At 43.6% G+C, this 24,602-nt stretch overlaps 1 protein-coding gene across 6 annotated transcripts in view; it reads right to left on the minus strand.

Moving 5' to 3' along the window:
- Positions 1-3,111: 3,111 nt before the first annotated feature.
- The window catches only part of DLGAP1 (DLG associated protein 1), a 419,833-nt gene continuing 398,342 nt past the window's right edge, over positions 3,112-24,602 (minus strand). For all 6 annotated transcript variants that reach the window (XM_075744335.1, XM_075744334.1, XM_075744332.1 and 3 more), the window contains 4 exons: positions 18,241-18,659; positions 9,064-9,155; positions 6,575-6,727; positions 3,112-3,722 (listed from right to left, as the gene is read on the minus strand). In XM_075744335.1, coding sequence (XP_075600450.1) covers positions 3,513-3,722; positions 6,575-6,727; positions 9,064-9,155; positions 18,241-18,659 — 874 coding nt within the window. In that variant the 3' untranslated portion in view covers positions 3,112-3,512. The remainder of the gene's footprint in view (positions 3,723-6,574; positions 6,728-9,063; positions 9,156-18,240; positions 18,660-24,602) is intronic.

Raw genomic sequence — 24,602 nt, forward strand, 5'->3', positions numbered from 1 at the left:
AGTGATAGTGCACATCAAAGCATTAAGGGAACACCAATAAATAAACTGAAATATATTACAAATAAATTATTTCTATTTACCTTTTCAAATATTAAAAATCTGTAATCCATTTCTTCAGCTTTCTTTACAAAAAGATTATGAGATTTTTATGGAAACATCTGCAAAAAATATAATAAATACTTTTTTTTTTTTTTAACTTTTGAAGCAGGAGACAAAAACAACCTTTTCTAAAATTTCCCCCAAGGAAAAAAAAAAACCCAAAACAACAAACCAATACTTTTTTTTTTCCCCAAAGTGAAACAGAACATATGCATTTTTAATACACACTGGGCAGGTTAGACTGAAAACAAATAGTTACAAATAATACTAAAACAGATGATAGAGCAAATATACTAGCATTAATGTTGGTAAATGAGTCAAGTGGTTAACTAGTGGCATTCTAGGGGGAGAATAATTCTATTTTATATTTCTCGATCTTGACTGTATTTTTAATATTTTGCTAAAAAACTAAGCAAACATGATAATACCCTCTTCAGCGCCAAATGAACTGACAGGCATTCAGCTAAGAATAGAGTAATTTGAAATAGATACAAAAAATATTCTATGATATACAAATACAATAATTCATAATGTACAAGACTAGATAGTCTTCAGTTTTCTGCTTTTTTAGGGGGGAGCTTGCTGGATATAAATTTCTGTAGCCACTTGTCAACCCAAATCTTAACTCATATTTTGTAAAACATTCACAAAATGAAATAATTCTGCGACAGAGCTGTGAATGTGGACTCTCACCTGGATACTGCTTTGAGTATTTCAGTACAAATGAGTTCCAAATAATTAACACTTCCTATGACTACATATGCTCAAAAGTGGCAGTTGGCACTATTACGTACTGCAAACACGGTGATGTTTCGTTGCTGCTAAAAGTTAAACGCAGTGTTTCAAAACTAGCAAATACACTGGTATTCAAACGCTTGGAGGGTCAAACCTTTCGAAGCTCCTGTAACACAAAGCACTCTAGGGTTACACTGGATTTCTGATTACTCTAGTTAAAAGTCTTTTATATATTAAATTATTAGCCCTTATCTTGTAAACCACAGCAGTAAATATTTGTGCCCTGTTTATAAAGACATAGCTCAGATATCAATGGCTTTGAGAGGTAGCAAATTCTCTAGTGGTTTTAGTATGCTCTCATGAAAATACTTGGTGCCAGAACCTATTACCTCTCCTATTTTCTTGAATAAAATTAAATTAGCACCTGGCTATGATGTCGTAGGAAAAGAAGCTGTCTGGCATGATCTCGATGAATAGTTTTAGCAAGAGCTTAACTTTTTGATGACAATTTTAAATGCTTTTTAAATGCAAGCTGCAGAATTACGTCACCCGTGCAGTGGGATTTTTTTCACGAGTTGGACCGTCCATAAACATTTAACAGCTACGGGCACGGCCAGCCAGCGCTGGCGTGCGGCGATGGCTGCACCCTGCACCCCTCTGTGGGGAGGGGGGCTCTCCCTGCCCCTGCTCCCGTTGGGAGGAGAAGGCAGCCTGCCTTCCTCTCCCGCACACCCGTGCCTTGGCAGCCAGGGCAAAGAGTAGGCAGGGACCAGTGGAGGGGTCCGGACGGCATCACCGTGGGGCCGCGCACACGCCGGGGGCCGCACAGCGCTCCTCTGCCCCGGACCAGCCCCGTCATCCCAACCAGCTCACGCTAATTCTGCTTTCAGCAGCACAGGCCAGCTAGGCACGCGTGTGTGTGCACGCGCGCACACACACACACTCTCACACGCACGCACACAACTTGCTTTCGGCAGCATGCCTGGCATAGCTTTCCTAACATTGGCACAACAGGTTTTGGTAGCGGCGTGGTCGGCATCGTCCCCTGTCAAGAGGTGGTGGAGGACGAGCTCCTGCCTCAGCCGGGGGTGGCTGATGGGGACGGACGCGCAAGGGCTGACCTCTCACGCTCCTCTCCAGCCCTATTGTCTGCCGTTTTCCCCCTAGTATTAATGATCTACTTGGGATGCATATTTTTTGTGATTGCAAAACAATGGCAGAAGCCGGGGTAGGAAGGCTTGTTGTGAAAAAGAAAAAAAAATTAAGTTCATATTGATCCCGTAACTTGTGAAAAATCGTTTATTGTTCTTCTTCAAATGGGTATTTTATACTGTTAAGAGGAGGCTGAATTAGAAAGTTACTCCTAGATATGGACCGTTTGGTGATAAGCAGTCTGAACTGTAGCATACAATCGGCTGTGGATAGAGCAAAGCAAGCCTGGCCTGGAAAAGCATCAGAGGCTCCATGTACAGCAATTCGCCTACAGGTGTCCGTGTGTGGCTGCGTGGACGTGTGAGATTGGATGGTCCCACCGAGATTAAGACATCAACAAAACCAAGCTTTTTTTCTTTTTTCTTTTTTTTTTTTTTAACCAATATAATCCATACAATACAATACAAGAGGAATTGACAATACAGTACAATTTTAAAAATTCTTAATACTTGGACAAGAAAATCCTTCTTTTATATTATCTCTTCAACTGTCATTGCTTCTTATCTCCTTCCTTTTCACTCTTTTATTGCCTTTCAAAATAGATTATTTCCCTGGAAGATCGAATTTACAATCTTCTGCTGATTGAAATGTTTAAGTAGTGATTGATGAAATAAAAATGAGGCAGTTTGTGCAGCTGTGAGTGTGCAGGTATCTTTCCACAGGATCTTTTCTATCCCTCGCCATCTCACCTGCGGGATATACTTCCACTTTTTCACCTCCCAGAGCTGTGTGGTTTTTTTCTCCCCCCACCCCGGCTCCCCACTCCCGCCCCAGCCCCCTCCCCTTGTGTGACTCCTTAAATTCAGGTGAGAAGGTGTGATTCAGAGGTTTAGAATAAAGTGCGCCATCTGCTTTAAAAAAAACAGTAATAAAAAGAAGGGAATCCGAGTCATAGCTCCTTTCATCTTTTGTGAGGAAGACGGCAGAGTCCGAAAGGATCACCCTGCATGACTGAAATTTCCAAAGTCCCCTACAGTTTGATATTGCTGTACACTGGGTAACAGACTAGCTTTAGGTCAACTAAAGATCATGAGTAAGTTAAACGGAGCATCTACTGTACAGGTGTGCGGGTGGGTGGAAGTCTGAGCGCTGCGTTTATTTGTTTCAAACAGAAAAAAAGAAAAAAAAAGAAAGGATCATACTCGTTTACATGAGGCAAAGTGGCAGCATCAGTACATGTGACAAAGCATCGTGATGACATGGGCGAACCTTCAGAAAGCAAGGGTGATTAGAGGACATCTCTCGGAGGACCGACAACTACGCCACGGCAGTGGAGTTCACTGGGAGCATCGGGGCGGCTGCGTACAGAGAGAGGGGAGGGGGAGGGGGGGGAGAGAGAGCGAGAGAGAGAGAGGAAGAGGGGGAGGAGGTACAAATACTTCGTGGTGACCTTGAGCAGGAGCCTAGAGGGGCAGATTATACATGAGGCTTGTCTTGCCAGAGAGAGTCCTCCCGGTTGGATCCCTTCATAGCCTGGTCTGGGCTTCGGGGATGTATATCTCAATGCTTTCGGCGCTCTCGGTAGCTGAGTTCTGGCGGACCGATGCAGCGCGCTTGGCAGCCATCAGCCGTTTCCGGGCCTCTTGACGCTGCGAGCTTTCCAGAGAGCGTTCTCGTATGAGTGGCACCTGACCTTTCGATGGCTTCTTTGGCACTGGAGGAGGGACCCTTCTCTCCTGATCAAAGCAGAAGGTTAATGGCATTATACAGCTTCTCAGGGAAAGGCGGGAAAAACTAGGATACGTCAGTAGTTAGAACACACATTTTACCTAAGGTTTGTTAGCTCTTATCTGCCTTTCTGTCTTCAGTGAACTGGCTTTTGTGCTCAAGGGTTCATAAACATAGGGCAAGGGCAAAGGGGAGGGGAGGGCCGGCCGCAGTGCTACTTCTCCTCGGGGACGGTGCGTGTGAAACGCCCGGCGCTTCCAGGGCCGAGGCCCCCACCACCGTCAGCCACTTAGTGCGGCTCCCCGGGGCGGGGGGTTCCCAGGCGTCTCCTCCTGGTGCCAGGGACTAGAAAGGAGAGCATCTCGGACGCTGCCTCCCGTGCGGCCGGGGAGCGAACGCCGCTCTCGGCAGAGGAACTCTGGAGAGCCCCGACTCCCGGGCCACCCTCTTCTATATGTGCATAACTCTAGGCGCTCTGGCAACACAGAGGTACCGTGGCTTTGGCGTTCCCACATGCAGACGGGAACTAGCTGCCTGCAGCTGGTGCATCAGAATAAATACTTTTTAAAAACACCACGTGTTTGTGTATCATCTCTTTCGTAGTGGCTTAACGACTGCTCAAAAATCCCACACTTGGGGTCTCACTGTACAAGCTCATAAACTCTAGCTTCCTGCTAAATAGGCATGACAAGCTACAATCAGCTAGAAATAGGAAAAAAAATGGTAGGAAAAACTTAAAAACCATTAAGAGAACATGCATTAATCATCACGGTGGCAGTTAGCTCCAGATACGCAGTCAACAAGGAGGACTTTTATGTATATCCTGGTGCATGTACACACACACAAAAAAAGCCAACCAAGAAAACCCTCAGAGAGGGATCTGTCCCGAAAAAGAAAAGTGTATTCAGGTCTGAATTTCAGGCGGCCACAAAGACTTTGTCAAGTTAATTAGATTGTCTTTTAAGTTACATCCCCTTCCAACTGTGAACATGGTCTCTCAGCGAAGGGATTTTATCGGACTACAAAGGTCCCATTCTGCCCTTTCGCTTTCTCTCATGCTGCTCACAACAGCTTCCATGGCTCGAAATATAAAGGTGCTTAGTTACACTTATTCATACTTTGCTTTTTCTCTCCATCCAAGGATTAATCTATGCTGCTTAAAAAGGGCCCAGTGGCAAAGGCCAGAGGCAACTGCAAATATCAATTCCACAGAAAATTTTTTCTTCTTTTTTTTTTCTTATCCTTTTTAAGAAAGGAGATGATCTGTTTCATCTAAAATCATAGACAAACACTGTTGAAACAGGAACACAGTCAGTGTAATTCTTTAAAATCTTTACCTTCCTACTGTAGGTCCCTTTCTTCAGCACTACTTAACTTACAGTCTTCTTTTTGTTGGAAACTCTTTGAAATGTTTTTCAGAAGCAAAGAAAAGGCACATGTTTTTTTTTAAGGAAAGCTCTCATTTCTTACTGCTGCAATTGCAAACACTCGGCCTACCCGTTTTACTGTAAAAGCTAATGAAAGACCATATACCAGCATTTCTGTGCATGCATGTTTGACGGTTTTAACTTCCTTTTCTGATAGATACTGAAAAAAAAAAGAAGAAGATAAGAAAATGACTTGCCTTCGGTACCTTGGGCTAGGAAAACACATTCCCATTCATTCCCCTACAAAACACACTAGGTGTGCACAAATGGTGTGAACATGGCACTCCTAAGTCAGGAATGAGTGTTTAGTCTTGATTGGAGGAGGAGAGAGAGTGCTACCAGCACTGCCTTTGCAAGCTTCCTGCTGCAAGATTAACGGGGTTTGATATTATTACGGTTATTTGTCTGAAAGAAAACATTGCTTTGGTCATCAGCAGCCAGCTGACCGTAAGCTGGGGCAGCCCGGACTCCTGTCTGAGCCCCCTCCTTTTGGTGACCCTACCTGTTGGCTGTATTCATTGCTATCAGACCAGCCACAGTGGAAATTCAGCCATCAAATTACATACCTATAAGAGCGCGACATTAGACCGTTGATTCCTCTAGGAATGGGTCTGTCTTTTAAGGATTTTCTGAAACATTTGTGTATTTTGGCTCACCCAAGTGCCGTTTGTCTCGGTGCAGATAGTGAGGAGAAAAATAAGGCAATGGTGCCAAATGAGAATGGATAGTGAAATGTGGCTCACACTTGGAGATGTGGTAGTTTTTCATGGTGACAGAAGACGACTACATTTAAAAAAAAGACCAAAGCTCCAGATGATTTTTATGCTACATTGGGTAAACAACACTACCAGCAAAGTGAACCTGTTTATGAAATCACCCATTTAAAAAAAAAAAAAAAAAAGAAGAAACAAACCCCAAACAAATGGACAAAAAAAAAGAAAAAGATGTAGAAGTTCTTTCATGTAACATTTTGGAAGGCATATTTTTGATATTGCTCTGTTTGTAATCTGGTTACCAAAGTCAGCGATGGTTACAGTGCTTCCCTAGTTTTTTCAGTAACACAACCTAGAACTCTTGCTATATGCAATAATATGAACCGTAAATGTGATTTATTTAATTTTAAGAATCAATATATAAGGCAGTTCCTTCCAACGATTGATCGTCTAATATGATTAAATGTAAAGCTTAACAAAGTACCACATTCCCATTATCCGATTCACAAAGACAGATTTGGTTTAAAAATATGCCTGAAACATATTACAGATAATATCCCAGATGATTATTATGTAAACATTGTTATTACAATGAAATTAATTTGATATGAGCTTCGTTTCACATTTTTAACGTCAACGCTGTAACACAGAGGCCTATTTAATCTGTCCAGTATTTGTGCAGGGTTTTAAATGAAGCATACAAAATCTACAATGTTCTACCTTCTTGTCATGAGGATCCATCTGTTTCCAATTATTGGCCTTTAACTGATGAAGTTCATCAAATTTCATACTAATATTTTCTATGGACAACTGCAGCATATCCCAAAACCCTGCTAAATCCTGGGAGGTCGGCCGTGGATGTGCATTAGGATTCTGTGCAACAGAAGAAAAAAAGACACGTTGGCTTTAGTACCTCTTAATATAAAGCATTTGTGCAAGTGGTTACGAATCTCGCTAGCAAAGCAGTTTCCGCAGATCCAAGCGATCGGTGTGACACAGAGAGAGAAGCAAAGCGGAGCGCTACTTACTGGCGGGGGTTTTTGCAAGCCACTGTGCCCCCCGCAAACCCCCGCTCGCCGAAGGCAGCGGCTGCCCCCCATGGACCACAGGGAAAGGGCGTGTGGCAGGTCCCCTGTGGCAGGATCTGCCTAGGGATGGTCCCGGGCACAACTGGTGATATCCTAACTGCACTGGAATTAATCGCCAGCCTCCTCTTCACCTTCATGAGGAAGGATTCCCTGCCATGTTCATGCTGATACCTGTGCAAATGCACGTTTGCTGCTTGCGCAAATAGTGATATACCAATGCATGAACGCTTTTTTCCACACTCGGAGAACCTAAGGTCTACAAAAGCACACCATTTCAAGTAAAATTACCACTTACACACCTCAGACCAATTTCTTCATAATTTTTTTTTGACAAGAATAACCCCTGTAGGGTAAAAAGCTCAGAAGAGAACATGCAGAAGCACCGTAATCCCATTTCCACTGGTGCATTTTCAGGAAGAGTGAGACTGGGACACATGAGGAGCGTTACTTTGCATGTGCAAACTCAGTCCCATTCATCAGCCCCAGAGTACCACTCAGAAGAGCAGACCTGGGCCGTTAGCATCTCCAGCACAGCACGGACCAGAGGCTGGTGACCCAAGAGGTCCTGTTCTGTCTTGTGTCCCTTCAGTGAAACCCAGCTCTGAACATTTTCTGCATGCAGTGGACATAGATGAAATGGTCCCAATTGAAACTCTTCAAAAAAAAAGAGGTGTTGCACACGCTCACTTCAAGACTGTTTTTTTGTAAATGCTGAGCAATCCCGATGCCAATCTGAGTCAGCAAAGTTTCATGGATGCTGTGGCCTCATAAAATTACACTGATATATTGTTAATATTAAAGAATAAATAAAATATTATTAGACCCCTGCATGTTGCTTTACATGGCTCAAGTTTTACTCTGTGTTTAAGTTTTCTCCCTCTCCAGAAGCAATAAACCCGAAAGAGTCGGTTGCTTGCCTTAAGAAATTTCTAAGTATTTGTGCTTTTCACAGCAATACTGCCAAATGATTTTGATAGGATGATTATACACCAAAGGACCAATTATTGAAAACAATAAAGTATATATTTTTAGATTCATAAGGACACCAGATATTATACTTGGATTCCTAGTTTTTCAGTGCTTGACACCAGCAGGTTGCTCAGTTGTAGGCCTTTACAAAGATGTGCAACCAGAATGTCTTTTCAATTTTTATATTAAGAATTGGAAGGCTTAGGCAGAGTTGATTCCTGTTGCATTTGTCCACTGATGCAGATTTCAGTTTGGAGCTTGATTTTCAGAGGTGCATTAGCTGAAGTGTAAGAAAGACAGTCACCCGACTCCAGTGAGCATCACAGGGTTTGCCTTCCCTTCCCTTTTCTATGCTGGCAGAGCATAATGCTCTATGCTTCTGGGGCTTCTAGAAATGTATGCCCAAATTGGGAATTAAATGTATTGTATCTACTCTGCAAGGCTGGATTGTTAATTTAAAAGTTTGAAAATATTTATAAGTGCTGGCATTTTTGAGAGTACTGCTTTAGATAACGTGGTGCGAAATGTATTTTTATCTACCAACAGGAATATCATTCTGATTTTACTACTAGGATAGCAAACAATAATAACAATAATGGTAGCATATACCTATTACATACAGTAATAGTAATGATAACATACAGCCTCTTTGCCCTTTTAGCACTTTGGAAAAATACTTTTATCTCATCTCTTTTGTTGTTGGAGTTGTGGAACAGGAGGCACCAACTTTCAGTGTCTGATTTCCTGGTATTTCTTTCTGGCTGAATACAGGCAGCATTTGGATTACGTGGGAAAGCCCCACTCGTGAGACTTCTGGTCCACCCTGAAAGACACTGAGGAGGCACCCAAACATCTCTGTGCCCATGAGAACTGAACTCAGGGGTCAAGGGACAGATCCTTGCTCCTCTGAAGTCAGTGGCAGAGCCTCCGTGATATTTCACCCATAGCTTTTTGCCTGTCTTTAAGGCTCTCAAGCTTTTGTTACACTCACGCTGATTCTGCCATGTTTCACAGAGTTACTCCCAAATTGATATCAAGGCCTTTACTGGAAAAAAAATACCTTGTTAGTCAGAAAATCTGTCTAGTTTAGATACGATTATTCACAGGGTTAGTAAAAGGCACACAGCAGTGTCGAGGAGAAAAGTTACATACCAGGTTTTCTTCACAAAGTTCTCTGAACTGGTAAAATTTCTGGGCCATGAGAAGCTGGGCACTGCCCACTGCAGTTCGAATTTTCCCTAGAACTGAGAGAAAAAGAAACGTAAGTCAAATGCTTTCTTTGCTGCGGGCAACTGAAAGCCTATAAAAAGAGAGGAGAAAGCTGCGCAGTGGTCAGCTTTGGCCTGAAAAAATCACGCTACCTCTCAGTCATGGACTAGAGACACGCTGATAAATCTGAGGCCAGATCTGCACTAGGCAAAAGCGTGCTGCAAGGACTCCCATGGCAGCTTGCAATGGCAAAAATACTCATCTGTTGCTGCAGGGAGTATCCAGTTGTATCCAGCAAAGAGCACTTCCATGGCAGTATAAATATGGCTAATCAAAAGCTCTGGCAACCTGTATAGAAAGCTCTCCAGAAACAACACCTGCCGTTATCACTGTGACCCAGGCTCAGGCTTTGAATACAAACTCCCTGTGCTCCCTGTGCAAGAACATGCGGCTTTCAAACCCTGTGATGCCATCTACTCTGTTTGGAAAACACTGCATCTACGAGCATTTCAGCCATCTCACTTAGCAACTTGACACCTTGTTTTCAGGTTTAGCTGAGTGTTGCTCGATCTGAGCCCCAGAAAGGGAACGGTGATTCTAATGCACCCTGATGAATCTCATTCGGACCCTCTGAGTATTTTCCACGAGCACAATCTGAGGTGGCTTCTGCCTTTGAACCTGGATGCCCAGGCATACTACAGGGAGCAATCAGACCCTGGCTTCTCCTCTCCTGCTTGCTGGTGACCTGGAAGGAGGCAACAAAAAGTCCTAGCCCAGCTCCTGCGCTGTCTCCCAGACTCCTTTGTACAGACAGCTGGGTACTTACGGTCTCTTTGGACTCACTGAGTACTGTGAAGGGCTGCAGTAAACCAGAAGACAGCCCATAGTAAATTCCTCTGAATAAAACAGGAGCTCATACAGTTTTGGTATGCTCATACAGCATTCATCCTCACTGAAACAGTGGGGTTTTACTGCTGCAAGGGGTAGCTGAGATTATGGTACCTGAAACAGAGGCGGACACTGGTGCATTCAGTGACCTGCATTTCCCTGGGGCTTTGCTGAGTTCTGGTAGAGGGGTGTGTGAGTGTGGGTGGGTGAGGGTGGTGGGGGGGGGAGGGCGGTGTGTGGACAAGAAAGCAGGTGTTGGTTTTTTTGAGACTCAGTGCTCGGGAAAAAACCCCAACAACATGCTCTTTAAATAAACAGGCTGGCATCATGGATGTATCTGGCTCCACCATTAATGTTCCCTCAGCTGAAGCAACTTATTATCCCCCAATTCTTTGGTTAAATATTGATTTTAAAATTAATTTCATTTAATAAAAAAATATTTATCACTTCGTTAATAAAAACCATGAATGGCAGCCACTGTGTCACAATTTTCACTATCATAGATATTTGCGTTGTCCCAGCCCTCATATAAACACAGCAGCTTCTCCATGACAAATTTACAGTCTGGATACATGAGGCAGGTGAGGGAAGAACAAGAAGAACAAAGAGATGAAGTGGCCTGCTCAAGGTGAGTGAATTGTTTGCAGAGCCTAGAAAAGATAATAGTCCTAAACTGCCACCCTCTGTACTATCCCTTGGGTGGTACACTTTTTGTGTAAAACCTAATCCAAGGTTAGCAGAGCTCCACTGGGAAAATACTGGTGTTTTGACTTACCACAATGAAAAATAAATAAATAAATAAATATGTAAAACTTTGCTATAACCCCTTCTGACAACATTTTTAGGGTCTCAGGGTTCTGTGACTTGCCGCAGTGCATGCTGGCAGCTTGTGACCAGACCGTCACCACGCAATGTTTGGTAAGAGAAAGGTCTCTCCCAGGGATTCACTTGCGTAGCCACACGCTAAGCAGACTGGCACAAGCACTTGTGATGAACTGAAACCAGATGCAGAGTAGTACGAAATCTGTGTTCTGCTCCTTCAAGGCAAATGGCTTTTCCTTCAGCAGCCTTAAAGCTTGCTGCTTAAGGCTGCTAAAGGAAAAGTGGCGTGTGGAGTTCATTTATATTTTAGACATACAAAGGGAAAAAAAAAAGGGAGAGGGGAGGAGAGACAATCTTTTCACATTTTTTTCAGAAACTATAGGAAAGAGCTCTGCGAACACACACAGAGCCCAGACTTTCATTTTGTTCCCAGAACTCAGCTCAGCACTGCCAGGAAATAGCCGTGAACTGGAAGATTCACTAAGTGGAATATTTTCAGCATATTGCGCAGGGAGTTTTGCACACAACTCTCATTATTGTTAGCAAGGCTTGCGTGTCTAATTCTATGCGCACAGTGCTGAAAATGGACCCCTTGGTGTGTCTAGTCATTTATGCAACCCAATATGCAAACCACTCAACTGAAAGGACTCTTCAATAGTAGGAGGAGCTACTCCGGGAGCTTTCATGTGGTTCCCATTGTTATGAAAACTCTACCCACTGAGTATATTTGGGAACAGCTGCCTCATCTGGAGCTCGGCCACTCTGACGCTTCCCAAGACTTGAGAAGGAGAGAAAAAACGGTCTCTCGACTTCCCGGGACCAAAAAAAAAAAAAAAAAAGATGAGGTAGGCTTTTGCTGGAAACTCTGCACCACCCGCGTTGGAAATCACATCCCAAGTTCGAAGAAATGTAAATACACCTTGTTGGTGATGGATGCATATGTGCCCCTTTCTTTGAGGGAAGAAGAGCTTAATATTCAGAGATCTCAGCAGAGGGAAAAGGAAGTCCTTGTTCTTGGCTGCCTAGCGACTGGCTATTTGCCTAAAAACCATCATCCCAGCTGACTGTGGGATGCATGCTGATGCTGTTCTCTATTGTTGCCACTTCTGCTGTAGCCGCGGCTGTATCTAGTCAAGTGTCACTGATTCCTCACCCCTCAAAAGCAAGCGGTCTGTTAATGCGCAACCAGTCAACAACCAACTCCGTCATGGAAGTTAGGAGGGGGAAAAAAAAAAAAAAAAGGACAAAGCATGCAAAAGACTGAAAGGAATCTCTCCAAAAGGCACAAAGCCTTATCAATAGTTTTGTTTCCAAATGCACGTTGCTTTTAGTGTTTCAAGGCAGAGTGCTTATTTTGCTTACTCAGTCAAAATCTCCGGTGCCAAAGAGAAAGGCCAAGGTGTAGTAAAAAACCAAGAAGTAAAAATAGACTGATACTTTCTGAGGAGAAAAAAGGTTTGAAGCCAAATACCAAGAAAATTAGTGGAACTGCAAAGATAATGCTCAAAATACGTAGGAAAAGAATTAGAGAAATCTTTATCAGCAAGGGAGACAGGGTACAGGAGAAAAAACCAAAAACATTCAAATCAATGTGTTCAGCTAATAGGATACAAACAAGATGTATAAAACCAAGCAACAACAAATAATACGACCAATCAAGATGCAACCATAATGGACGTAAACACCTATATAATATTATTCATGTCTGCTTTCTATTCCATACAGGGTTATACAGCACACTCAGCACTGTCAGATCTGAATGCCTTCCAGTAATGCATTAAGCAACATTATTAACATCCATCATATGCTTTGCTGTCACCCCTTCCCCAGGGGAAGAAGTGTGTGTACTGCAGTGTTTTGTTTGTATAGTTTGAATTTTTCCTTCCTCCCCCCCCCCGCCCCGCCTTTGCTTTGACCTCTCTTCCTTGTAAATCCAGTTCTCTCCTGTGATGACTTTTAAGAAATAGACAGTTATATCTGTTCTGGAAGAACTGCTTCAGTACAGCTATTTTGATATAATTCAGCTATTGTGGAGTGCCTCCTATTATTGTTCCTGACTAGGGGTCAAAGAATGTTATTCTAGGATAGACACATGCCCGTGAATTTCCTTGTTTCTCTAAACCCCCCAACCTGTTCACCTTTTAAAATATTCTTAAATATAAACTTAGATTACGTGCTGTTCAAGTTCTTGCTTCTCTTGATTCTAAGAACTGCATAGGACCTACTTTGGGATTGTGGAGCTCTACATATCTCCTCCCTCTCCCCCCATTTTCATGGGAAAATAAATGAAACAACAACAACAAAATAATTTCAAACACAAGCAAGGAATTGGTGATATTGTTGTCTGCGCCACCTTAGAAGGAGACTGTGTGTGTAACGAGGATAACAAACTATAAGACAACAACAACAAAAACCACCTGAAGTGATGTGAATAGTCATCACATGGAAGCCACGGGAGTTTTGAGGAACGGCAGCATTATTTGGCCTCAAACCACCAACGGATCTCTTTGCATTTCAACTCTGACAGGCCCCAGGGTCTAACAAGGGACAAAGGAGGCACTTTAGGGCTGTGACTATCAAATGCCCTTAACGTGGCAACACCTGGCTGGTAGGCAGGGCGCAAGCTAGGGAGCAGCACCCCAGCGGCTCGCCCATTGCCCCGGGAGCAAGCGGCAGGAACAATAACCGAAATTACAGGGACACAGCCTGACATTTGCGTTGCAGATGTTGGCTGGGCACTGTGCATATGAAGCAATCCTGCCACAGAGCTGTCACAATCCATTTCCAAGCCAGGATGGACCAGCGTTTTAGCCTATTCATGTTGACAGACCTACATTTAAATAACACCAGGCATGACAAAAGCCAGGAAATTCAAAGTTAAAGCTACTGCTCGGGTCTTAAGCTGAGCTGTTAAGGAGAAAACAGCCAAATGGAGCAAGGGATGGAAGGGGCAGTCCTTGCTTTGAGTCATATTTACTTATAGGAGTGATCTCATTGAAATTAATAGGGCTGTCTGCATGAGTAAATGCTGTTCACTGGGAGTAAAGCAGTTTCCATGTGTTCTCTGACTTACTCGGCTTTTATTAGCACACTTCATGGTTTTTCCCTAACTATATTGTTTCATTACTTGCAGATTTCTCTTCTTTCCTTGCTAGCCTTTGGACACTGGCAGGGCTGGCTTTCCTTGGAGAAACCCTCGCAGAGGGACAAGTCCCTTCTGGAGAGAGAAGAAAACTGGAGGAAGGAAAGGACAGTCGGGCAGAGGGCCAGAGGCACGTAGCCGGGGGAATTCCAGCAGGACTTGTCCACACGTCAGGCTGGTGACCATCCCTCTGCAAGGCTGCATCAGCCCGCTGCGGGACGAGGCCACCTCGCACCGCCTCGCAGCAGGGACCAGAACAGCTTGGGGAAGCCCTGCAGAGGACTGGAAAATGGTTTTCCTTGCTCGTGACTGACAGTGAATTCAAGGTTCTCCTTTTATTTTGCCATGCACAACTACTGCAAAAAGAATATCTTTTCCTTAACTGTCTTCTCAGGTGTCTAGCCTTCACTCTTTTTTACGTTTTCCTTTGAAACAATCAAAACAAAAGAGAAGAGCAGAAAGTGTGCAAACATTGCATAATTTGCCAGAACTGGCTGAATTTGCAGAGACTTTGGTCCGAAGCAGTGAGGTTACTGCAGATTTGAGGTTAACCTTTGTTTGCAGACTAGCCCGGAGGAGTACAATATACACGCAAGACAGTTATAATGACACATCTTGTCAGGGCCTTGGTTTTCTATTTTAGTTTTTACTTGATTGGCCTGATTTTTCTTGCCACTAACCCCACATTACACCTGACTTGTGGTGAGTCAGGCCCACTGTTTGCTTTGAACGGTTATCTTTGCATCGAAGCCATGTTACAACCCCGTGTGGAAGAGAAACATTTCTGAAGGAGGGGGCAAAATGAAGTCCTGAGGTTCTTCCAGAAAGGTTAATGCCCCATGTGAAATAAAAACAACAGGAAAAAATCCAGCAAAAGCCAGGCCGAGGTGGTAGGTTTATGTTCCTGTGCCCACCGCTGCCGTGGAAAGAAGCGGTCAGAGGCGAGGCTCTGGCTATATGAAATTTTGCAGGGGAGAGATAGGAGGAAACAGCGGAGGGGGAAGAGAAAAAAACAAACAAAAAAGGTAAACAATTGAGGCGTGATCCAAAGCGTGAATCAATTCTCACAAGGTGTTTAGCCTCATATCTCTAACATCTTGTTTGCTTTTTTTTTTTTCTGTGAGAGCCCTAGAGTTTGTAGCCAACATCCCCATAACAGCAAAACACATGGAAATCATATCAAGTATCCTAGCTTAAAGTGTGAGTGGTGTTCATCTGCCTGTTACAACGCTGCGGCTTTATCAGAAAATGATTTCAGATAAAACCAGAATATACTATACAATAAATAATTCATGGCGGAAGGGGAGCCACATTTCTCTCTATATTGGCATTTTCATCATGCAGCCACTGAACCACAGCTTGTTTTTATACACAGCAGCAGACTCCATTTCCCAGCTAGAAACATTCAATCCCATCTGGTAGATTCATTCCCAGCTAGATAATACCCAACGTATCTATGTAACATACAAGCTACTGTCAAACAGCAGCGAGCCGTCTCCCCGAGACAGCTGTTTCGCACAAGGGCTGCATTGTCTGGAGGAAGCGCGGATCGTTTTACGTGGAGCGCCGGGGGGACGAGCCCTCTGTCAGCTGCCATGGCATCGAGAAAACCTCGCTCATCACACGTTCTCGTTATTTTGTTATCTGGCCAAACACACGCTGGGGATGTCAGGTTGAAAACAAAGGGGTGCGTTCCCTGCTCTGGTTATATTTCATTAGGGAAACCAAAGCAAACACACCTCTTCTGCTCCTTTCCTCCCTCTCTTCAAAGTTTATAGACGTATGAAGAAGATGTATTTCGGGGCAGCGTTTGTAACAGCCAGGCTTTTGTTTCTGGCACTGCTGAGTGGGCAGCGTGGCCCTGACCATAGACCATATGGGGTTTTTTTTGGCACCAGGTAGAGCGGGCCGTGTGGATACAGACGGAAAGCCCTGTGCAGCCTGTGCGGGAGGCAGCTGTCACGTGCCGGAGCAGCTGACGGCGTCACACCGAAACCAGCACCTTGCCAGTGACTGCAAAACAAGGGTGGCCTCTTTCCTCCTCCCATTTCCAGCGATCATGAGGAGTGCCAGTCAGAAGAATGAAGAGGAATAATCCGCAGGACACATACCACGTGCTCTGTAAGGAGGCATTGGGAATAGCCAACCTAACCACTCCTTTATCTTCCCCATAACTGACTTCTCCCACTGATTGCTCTAAAGAAGAGCCCTTTAAGACTATCATCTATCAAAGACACTGAGAGAAAATTCTGTACATGGATATACATGTTCTGCATGTATCAGCCTTGTAAAATTCACTTCATGTTCTTTTCCCAAGGTGAATAACTACTTTGGTGCACAAATAAAGTATTTGTATGTTTTTCCATTATTAGCAGTTCATAGAATCATAGAATCACAGAACAGTTTGGGTTGAAAGGGATCTTTAAAGACCATCCAGTTCCAACCCCCCCTGCCATGGGCAGGGACACCCTCTACTAGACCACGTTGCCCAAAGCCTCATCCAGCCTGGCCTTGAACACTTCCAGGGATGGGGCCTCCACAGCTTCTCTGGGCAACCTGTTCCAGTGCCTCACCACCCTCATTGTAGAAAACTTATTATGTCCAATCTAAGTTGCTGTTGCAAAGAGAAAGCAAGTGGGTTTTGTGGTTTGGACTTACAAATGTTATTTCCTATTTGTTATGTGCTCACACTTCTTTTTCAGTCTAAAATCTCATAGTTCATGGGGTTTATTTCTTGCATACTAACATCAGAAAACCTTTGTATTTTGACACATGTTTAGAGAGATCTTTGAATGTATTGATGATGTAAATTAAAAATGAGGTTCAAATACTCTAAAACTTGGGGAATCTGGATCTGCTTTGAAGGCTAATCCTTCTGTATTTTTCCCTCAGAAGAAATCATTAGCCTATTAGGTAACAGAAATTTTGTAGAAATAGAAAACCTTAACATATCTTAATGTTAAGGTTAGTTCATACTTTCCATTAGAAGTCAATTTCCAGTTGCTTATAATAGTGCCTAATTTTAACTATCTAGATCAAACTTCTCTATGGTTATTTCTTTCATTGGGTTGAATGGGAAGTTCCTGCAGAAACAGCTTATGCATTTCTAAGAATTTAAAGAAATATATTTTTTGCAAGTGTTATTTCCTTTGCTTCCATAAATCAAAACCTTCACATCTCAAAAGAATGCTAGCGCCTCCCTTCTTGAGAGGAAGGGTTAGAAATTAGGAAGAAGCAATCCTGGAGCTGAAGTAGTAGTCCTTGCATTGGTAGGAGCTAATTTGGGGGTTGAAAATATCCAGGAAAATATGCTTAGGTGTGCCTGAATTATACAGTATTTTACTCTCTATATGCAGCTGCTCCTTAGTGTTTTCTAGAAGCTCCCTGGTAGAATTTGAAAAAGCTTCATTCACATGGAGCATGCTCCTAAGCTCACAGGTTTACCTATGTCTAAAAGTTGACAGCTGTCAATAGTACTGCTCCTTGTAATGAAAGTAAATGGAAAAAACTTCCATTTTTACTGGGAGAAAAAATTCTGGACAGGGAGGCACATGTTCAGCTCTTCTTTCCTAATTAGAGTGAATGAATAAGACGTGAGCTACCCAACCCTTCTTAGTAATGAAGGCTTATTAGACATTCCCATTACCTTACAGGTGGGGTAATAGTTCTGGCAGTGGTGACAAGTGAAATGAGAGTTGCATGTGTGTGTATTTTATCACAGAATATGGAGAGCTTGTTTTACCAGGAAGATCAAAGAGGAATGAGAACTGCAAGGGAGATGAAGGGAGATTGGAGAGGGGAAGAGAGAGAGAACAACTTGGAAGCACAGCTGAAATCTCTTTCAGTTGGGAGAAGTATCTGAAGACTCTGATGCCAATCACTATCTAAAAAGGCAGCTAAAATATTAATTTAAGGAAAAGGAACCAGAATATGTTCAATTATATTCTAAGGTGATGAGAAGTGATTTCAAATGGAAGAGTTAAGAAACATTAATACTACAAGATCCCCAACCACAATCTCCTAATTATCCGTTGAACTATGCAATCCCAAAAGCTAATACCTCTGGAGTTTCAGAAGTGCCGAGCATTTGCATTCCCCATCAACTTTAATAAGGATTATTATATACATACATACAGTCCTTTTGAGAATCATGACCATATCTTCATTAGCTAAATAAGAAAGAGCACGATACAGAATTCACTGGAGTAAACTTGACCTATATTAAATACTTCTTTGTAGTTGCAATATCATTATATACAGTTACTTACTGTCCTCCGGTAAGTTGTTTTCCCGTTCTTCTCTCTCCATCTGTTGGCACCACCCCTCCATACGATCTCTCTCTGCCTGAAGTAGCTTCAGAAACCAGTGGCCATCTCGTGGGCACACTGACCTTTGAACAGCTTCCAGAGGATCTTCGGTGATAGAGTCAATCCAGGGGTCAGGAGGAGGTAAAATGGATGGATCAAAATCTGTATCAAAGTCATCATCCACTGCACATGCATGGTAATGGTTTCCTGACCCTTGTATGCTAACGGTAGAGGTGCTTGCATCTCGGGAAAATTGTCTTGATATTTGTCCAGAACATGTATTGTCCTCTTGAGGGTCGATTATTTCAAAGTTCTCCTGGAAATCCAGGTCTGCTTGCACGGCTGTTGTTACACTATTAGACCGTGTAAACCTGCGAAAGCTTTGGAGAGCACACACATAAAGTGGTTAGAATGTTTTTTTCTAGGTAACTCAGTAAGAAAGCACTAATTAAGATTCTGCCAGTCCTCCAAAGACTGGCAGTTGCGTCTCTCAGTCCTACACTCAGGTGTCTTTTCTTGAAATGATCAGCATAAACTTATTTTCTCATTGCAAACCAACAAACATCTTTTTTTCTGTGCAAGCTGACTGTTTATTGAGGGAAGGTCCCCTAATTGTTGAGTGGTTTAACAAAGCCAGAGGCTAGCCCAAGAGACAGCTCATAGTGTTAGTAGCTCAGGTTTTAGGTTACCGATTAATGAAAAGTTTAAAGGGCCCAATTTTAAGAAATGATGTCTTTCAGCTTTTAAAACTCACGCCCCTTTGAGGTTGCACACCCAAACTCACAAGCCACATTTAAAAATCACAGAGGTGTGATTGATAAGATGGTAATACGAAGAAGTCCACTATCTACGTAACGTTGTACATTCCATTTATAAAGAAGATAAGTATTTTTAACCCAGGTAAGTATTTTATATTGCTTCTTCATGCTTACTCTTCATAGTTATGTACATGATAGTTCACTACTTCTGCAAATACTACTGCCATCTCTCACAATTTTAGCACCCATTCCCACCATTAAGACAGTTTGTTTTTCACATCTGACTCTCAGTTTCTAAATGCCCTTCTCTTTTACACCAAAGCTAGCATTCTCAGTTGCTGTCTGTGTTACTCCCATCATGATGGCCGCTACCTTGCTTTCACCTTGCACAGCTTCCCCATGCTGGAGCCTCTGAGGGCAGAGAGCAAACCCTGAGAGTCAAGGCAAAAGCAGGGGAGAGAGGAGGTTTGGGGCTTTGGGTCTGGGTGGGTTTTCTTTACATAAACAGCACCCCATATTCTGCAGTCCAAGGCATGGGAGGTAAAGAGACTGATAGAGAAGGAGCAGAGGGAAGTGTAAGGAGTAGCAGACACCTAATGCTGCTGTAGGGGTTTGTAGTGAGAGCAGATATGACAAGCAGAGGGAATGAGTGGAAAATCTGCAGGCAAATAATTACAGAAAGTCGGGGTCACTCTAGAAACTGATGCACCAAGGGACACAAGAAAACAAGCAAAGCAGACACCTGTCTTGACCCATGATGAAAGGAGATAAAGAAGGTAGAACCATAAAGTAATTCATGTAGATGTTACTTGAATTAGTAATATTTAGGCTTCAGAATTAACATAGTTTTGTCCCTGATAGAGACAGATTCCCACTCCTCCTCCTTACTAATCCTGTGCACTCATGAAGCTGGGACTTCGCTTCTAACTTGTTTGCAGTCTCACATTTACTCTTAAAACCAGTGTTGGGACCCATTTCCCTATGATATTTTGGCTGTTTTGCCCTTATCAGTTCTGTTTTTAGTTTGAGCTCAAGCAGCAATGAAAATACTTAGGAGACAGGGAGCTGGATGCTGGGCACCATTTTGGTCTCTTTCATTTATATTCCACCTTGCACTGAAGAGCAATAGCCGATTAGACAAGTCCAACTGACAGCAAAACTCTGTCAAGTGTACTTAGTGTGCAGTTGGGAGGGAGCAGATGGAAGGATGCTGAGGGAGAATTTCATGTCCTATATACCTGATGCATGCAGATACCTCAGGAGGAGTGCGGCAGACTTCAGAGAGAACTGTATCAAGTCCCGCTGACAGAGGAAATTAGTGGCTGTTGGTCTGGGGCTTTGAGAGGAGTAGAGCAAAGTGCAACAGGAATTGAGAAGGGTTCTCCAACTAAAAAAAAAAAAAGGCCAATTCCTCTGCAGAAGAAAGCTCCAATTAACTTCTCATCCACACTATTCCCTGGAAAACTTTAATAACAGACTGTGTATATATTTTTTTATAATGGCCTAGAATACATGCATTTTAATGTAGTGCCTGTTGCTTGCAGTTCTTTAGAAACCTAAATGATGTAAAAGTCACGGTTATGCCACCGTAGTTTTGCACGATACGCACCAGCAAACTGAAAAATATGGAGTAAGCAGAGCTCTTCAGCTTGGTAGTATTTATCCTTTGACAAGCAGAGCAAAGCATTTTGCTACGGACTGATACAGCAGAAAAAGTTCAAAAGGGAGGATGAGGATCATTGGAGATATGGTATGGCTTCCATAGGAGAAAAGACATTTCTTGGTTTAGAAAACAGATGGCTGAGGAGGGATATGAGAGACCTATGAAATCCCGACTAGGTGATGTTTCACCATTTTTCAGAGGACAGGAACTGTGGGGAGGAAGACAGCCAGTTGCAAGGCTGGTCTAAAGATTTACGCCTAGCGAAAGGAAGTATTTCTTCACACAATGTGTAATTAAATTGCCACAGGATCCTGGGAAAACCAAAGGTAAAAATAGGTTCAAAGAGAATCTGATCAAATTCACAAGAGATATGTCCAGGAAGAGCTATTACACAGATATCCTATCTGGCTTAGGAAGTCCCTGAACAACAGACTGCTAAATTGGGAAGGTCTACCGGGAGCAGTGCTTTATACACACCCTTTATACTTTTCCTTTACACACACTCCTTTACACTTTTCCTAAGTATCTGCTTCTGGCCCCTGGCAGAGAAAAGCGGTTAAACTGGTATTAGTGGTCAGAAAGACTTTATCTTTAGGCTGACGTTACAATGAAAATCTTTTGGTCCAATCTATGCTAGTTTTTTTTAAAAATTGCTTTAATTTTGCCACCAATCTGACAAATCTCTTATCTGCACTGAAGTGTGTGAATGCACACATAGACACACACACACACACACACACAAACATGTGTGCCCACACAGCACATGCTCACGCAGGATTTCTTTTCCGTCATTTAGTCAGGGTTCACTGAGAGCCAAAGCATTAGTATACGGTGTACTCTTCCACACCTTCCACGGTACTGGAGAGAAAAGCAAATACCTAATCCAGGCTCATTCTTCTCCATGCCCCTACCTCCACATCACAGCCGCCTCCTGCTTTCCCCAGTGCCTTTAATAGCCTCCTGTTTCACATGACCATTTGTATTTTCAGTTAACACCCTAGCTTTTCAGTGTATACCAAATCCCAAATGTGAAAACATCAAGGTCTACTTGTCAAGAGGATGTATTGCTGGAGGCACTACATTTCAAAGCTTTCAGGTGTGTACTCTTACTGAGTTCAATGAGCTAGTACCACCAAAACCAGACACTGCTCAACAAATAAAATAGAATGACCTACTTTTTTTGCCTTTGTTTTATCTATATAATGGTATGCTACAGGCTTGCTCGACAGATTCTTGGCACTGGATTGTGTAACCTATCTGTCTTCAAAAGAAAAACAACTTGGCAATAGAATATAGTATCAGTTCAAAATAAAAAAAAAATACTCCCAAGGAAATGTATGTTGAATGAAATGGAAATGGAGGAAGGCACCCGCTATCTGCTGGCCTCCAGCACATCTATATAAACTGCCTAATAGATGGTAATTTTAGTCTCTGACATAGCTTCCTCACTCAATTCCAGGATGTTTTACTCTGACAAAACACCATTTGTGTCCCACATGAGCCTTTTTTGTTTTGCTCTCAGTTAAAACTCCATACCACAGGAGAGCTGCTGAAGCTAATGCCTAAGTTTTCACTGTTTCTATACATACAAAACATTCACAGGTCTATCTAAAAAAAAAAAAAAAAAAAGTTTTCAAAAATTACTGGTAATCATTAAAAACAGAGATTTGCTTCTTCCTCTGCTTTCAGGCTTGGCCCTTTTGTAATCAGTTGTGCCCTGCAGGCACAAGGTGTAATAATTACAGCTTCAGAGAACTGCAGCAGATATCTGGCCTAAGGTGCAGAAAGCCATGAAACCTCAGACTGGATAAACCAGTACGGAAAACAACAGCACAATGTGTTTTGAACAGCAACAACAGGGTCACTTGTTAGCTAAGTCTTCTTTTGATTTCTTTTGAAAAACATGTTCACTTTTCAACTCAAAGAACTTCTTTCTTTCCTAAAAAAGCCCAAAAAACCCAGAAAAGATCAAGGTTTCAAACCAATTGATGTGTGGTGAGCCTCAGAGGCACTTACAATAAATTCAGCCTGCCTCACTTTACCCATTGACTGTACTCTTTCTTGGTCTTAGCAGGGAAACTTTAATCCCTTATGGCAATGTTAGAATAGACTATTTCAGTTGGAAAGGGCCTACAAACATCATCTAGTCCAACTGCCTGACCAATTCAGGGCTGACCAAAAGTTAAAACATGTTGTTAAAAGGACATTGTCCAAATGTCCCTTAAACACTGACAGGCTTGGGGCATCGGCCACCTCTCTAGGAAGCCTGTTCCAGTGTTTGATCACCCTCTTGGTAAAGAAACGGTTCCTAATGTCCAGTCTGAACCTCTCCTGGTGCAGCTTTGAACCATGCCCATGTGTCCTGTCACCAGAACCCAAGGAGAAGAGCTCAGCACCTCCCTCTCCACTTTCCCTCCTCAGGAAGCCGTAGAGAGCCATGAGGTCACCCCTCAGCCTCCTTCTCTCCAAAACAGACAAGCCCAAAGTCCTCAGCTGCTCCTCACGGGACATGCCTTCCAGCCCTCGCACCAGCTCTGTTGCCCTCCTCTGGATGCATTCAAGCACCTTCACATCCTTCTTAAACTGTGGGGCCCAGAACTGCACACAGTACTCGAGGTGAGGCCGCACCACGGCTGAACACAGCGGGATAATCACCTCCTTTGACTGTCCGGTTACGCTGTGTTTGATGCACCCCAGGGTGCGGTTTGCCCTCGTGGCTGCCCGGGCACACTGCTGGCTCATACTGAGCTGCTGCCGACCAGCACCCCCAGACCCCTTTCTGCAGGGCTGCTCTCCAGCCACGCCTCTCCCAGTCTATACTGGTGCCCAGTGTTACTCCATCCTAGGTACAGAATGTGGCATTTGGACGCGTTAAATTTCATCCCATTAATCACTGCCCAATTCCTCAATCTATCCAGATCCCTCTGCAAGGCCTCTTGTCCCTCAAGAGAGTCAACAGCACCTCCCAGTTTGGTATCATCAGCAAAGTCGGTGATGGTGCATTCAAGTCCCGCATCCAGATCGTTGATAAATATATTGAACAGGACTGGCCCTAGAATTGAGCCCTGAGGAACACCACTGGTGACTGCTCACCAGCTGGATGCAGCCCTTTGAGCTCTTTGTCTGGTAATCTTATCACAAGGGCCAGGGCTGGTGGAGAGAGGCTATTGCCAGCCAGTGAGGTCTGATCAGAAATCCATGGCAAAATCTGCAAATGCCAAGCTTGGGGCAGCCCACCAGCAGGCTGAGAGCCACCAGAGGTGTAAGGGCTTGCTCTGATCACAGGCAGTCGTGGCCAGGGAAGGAAACTTGCCATGTCAGAGCCAGTGGCTGCTTAACCCTCTGTTGACCAGAGTGGTAGTTCCTCCCCCAAGGACGCATGGGGCGGCGGGAGGTGTGGAGAGTGGGTCCCACCAAGGTGTGATTGGGCAGAGGCAGAGCATCCTCAGCCCTGGGCATCCTGCTCTTCCCAGGCAGGGCCTCTTTCATGCCAGATGCCCCTCAGCCAAAGGGACTCATGGTCAACCACTTGGGCCACCATCACGATGGTCTCTGATGTCACATGCCACCTCCTCACGGCCCATTGTCCCCCACCCCATAAAATGGCAGCCCTCCCCCTGACCACCACTCGCCGAGCTGCTTGCACCTGCAAGACCAGGTCAGGGCCCTTAGCTTTAAACAGGGAATATTATTAAGCCTTGCTTTTGAAACTGCCTTTCTCTTCTGAATACCAGCTCAGTCACAGCCAGGTTAGAATCATAGAATCATAGAACAGTTTGGGTTGGAAAGGACCTTTAAAGGTCTTCTAGTTCAGGCCCCCTGCAATGAGCACGGACACCTTCAACTAGATCAGATTGCTTAGAGCCCCATCCAGTCAGACATTGAATGTTCCCAGGGATGGG

Source organism: Balearica regulorum, chromosome 2 (genome assembly GCF_011004875.1).
Source record: "Balearica regulorum gibbericeps isolate bBalReg1 chromosome 2, bBalReg1.pri, whole genome shotgun sequence".
Taxonomy (NCBI): domain Eukaryota; kingdom Metazoa; phylum Chordata; class Aves; order Gruiformes; family Gruidae; genus Balearica; species Balearica regulorum.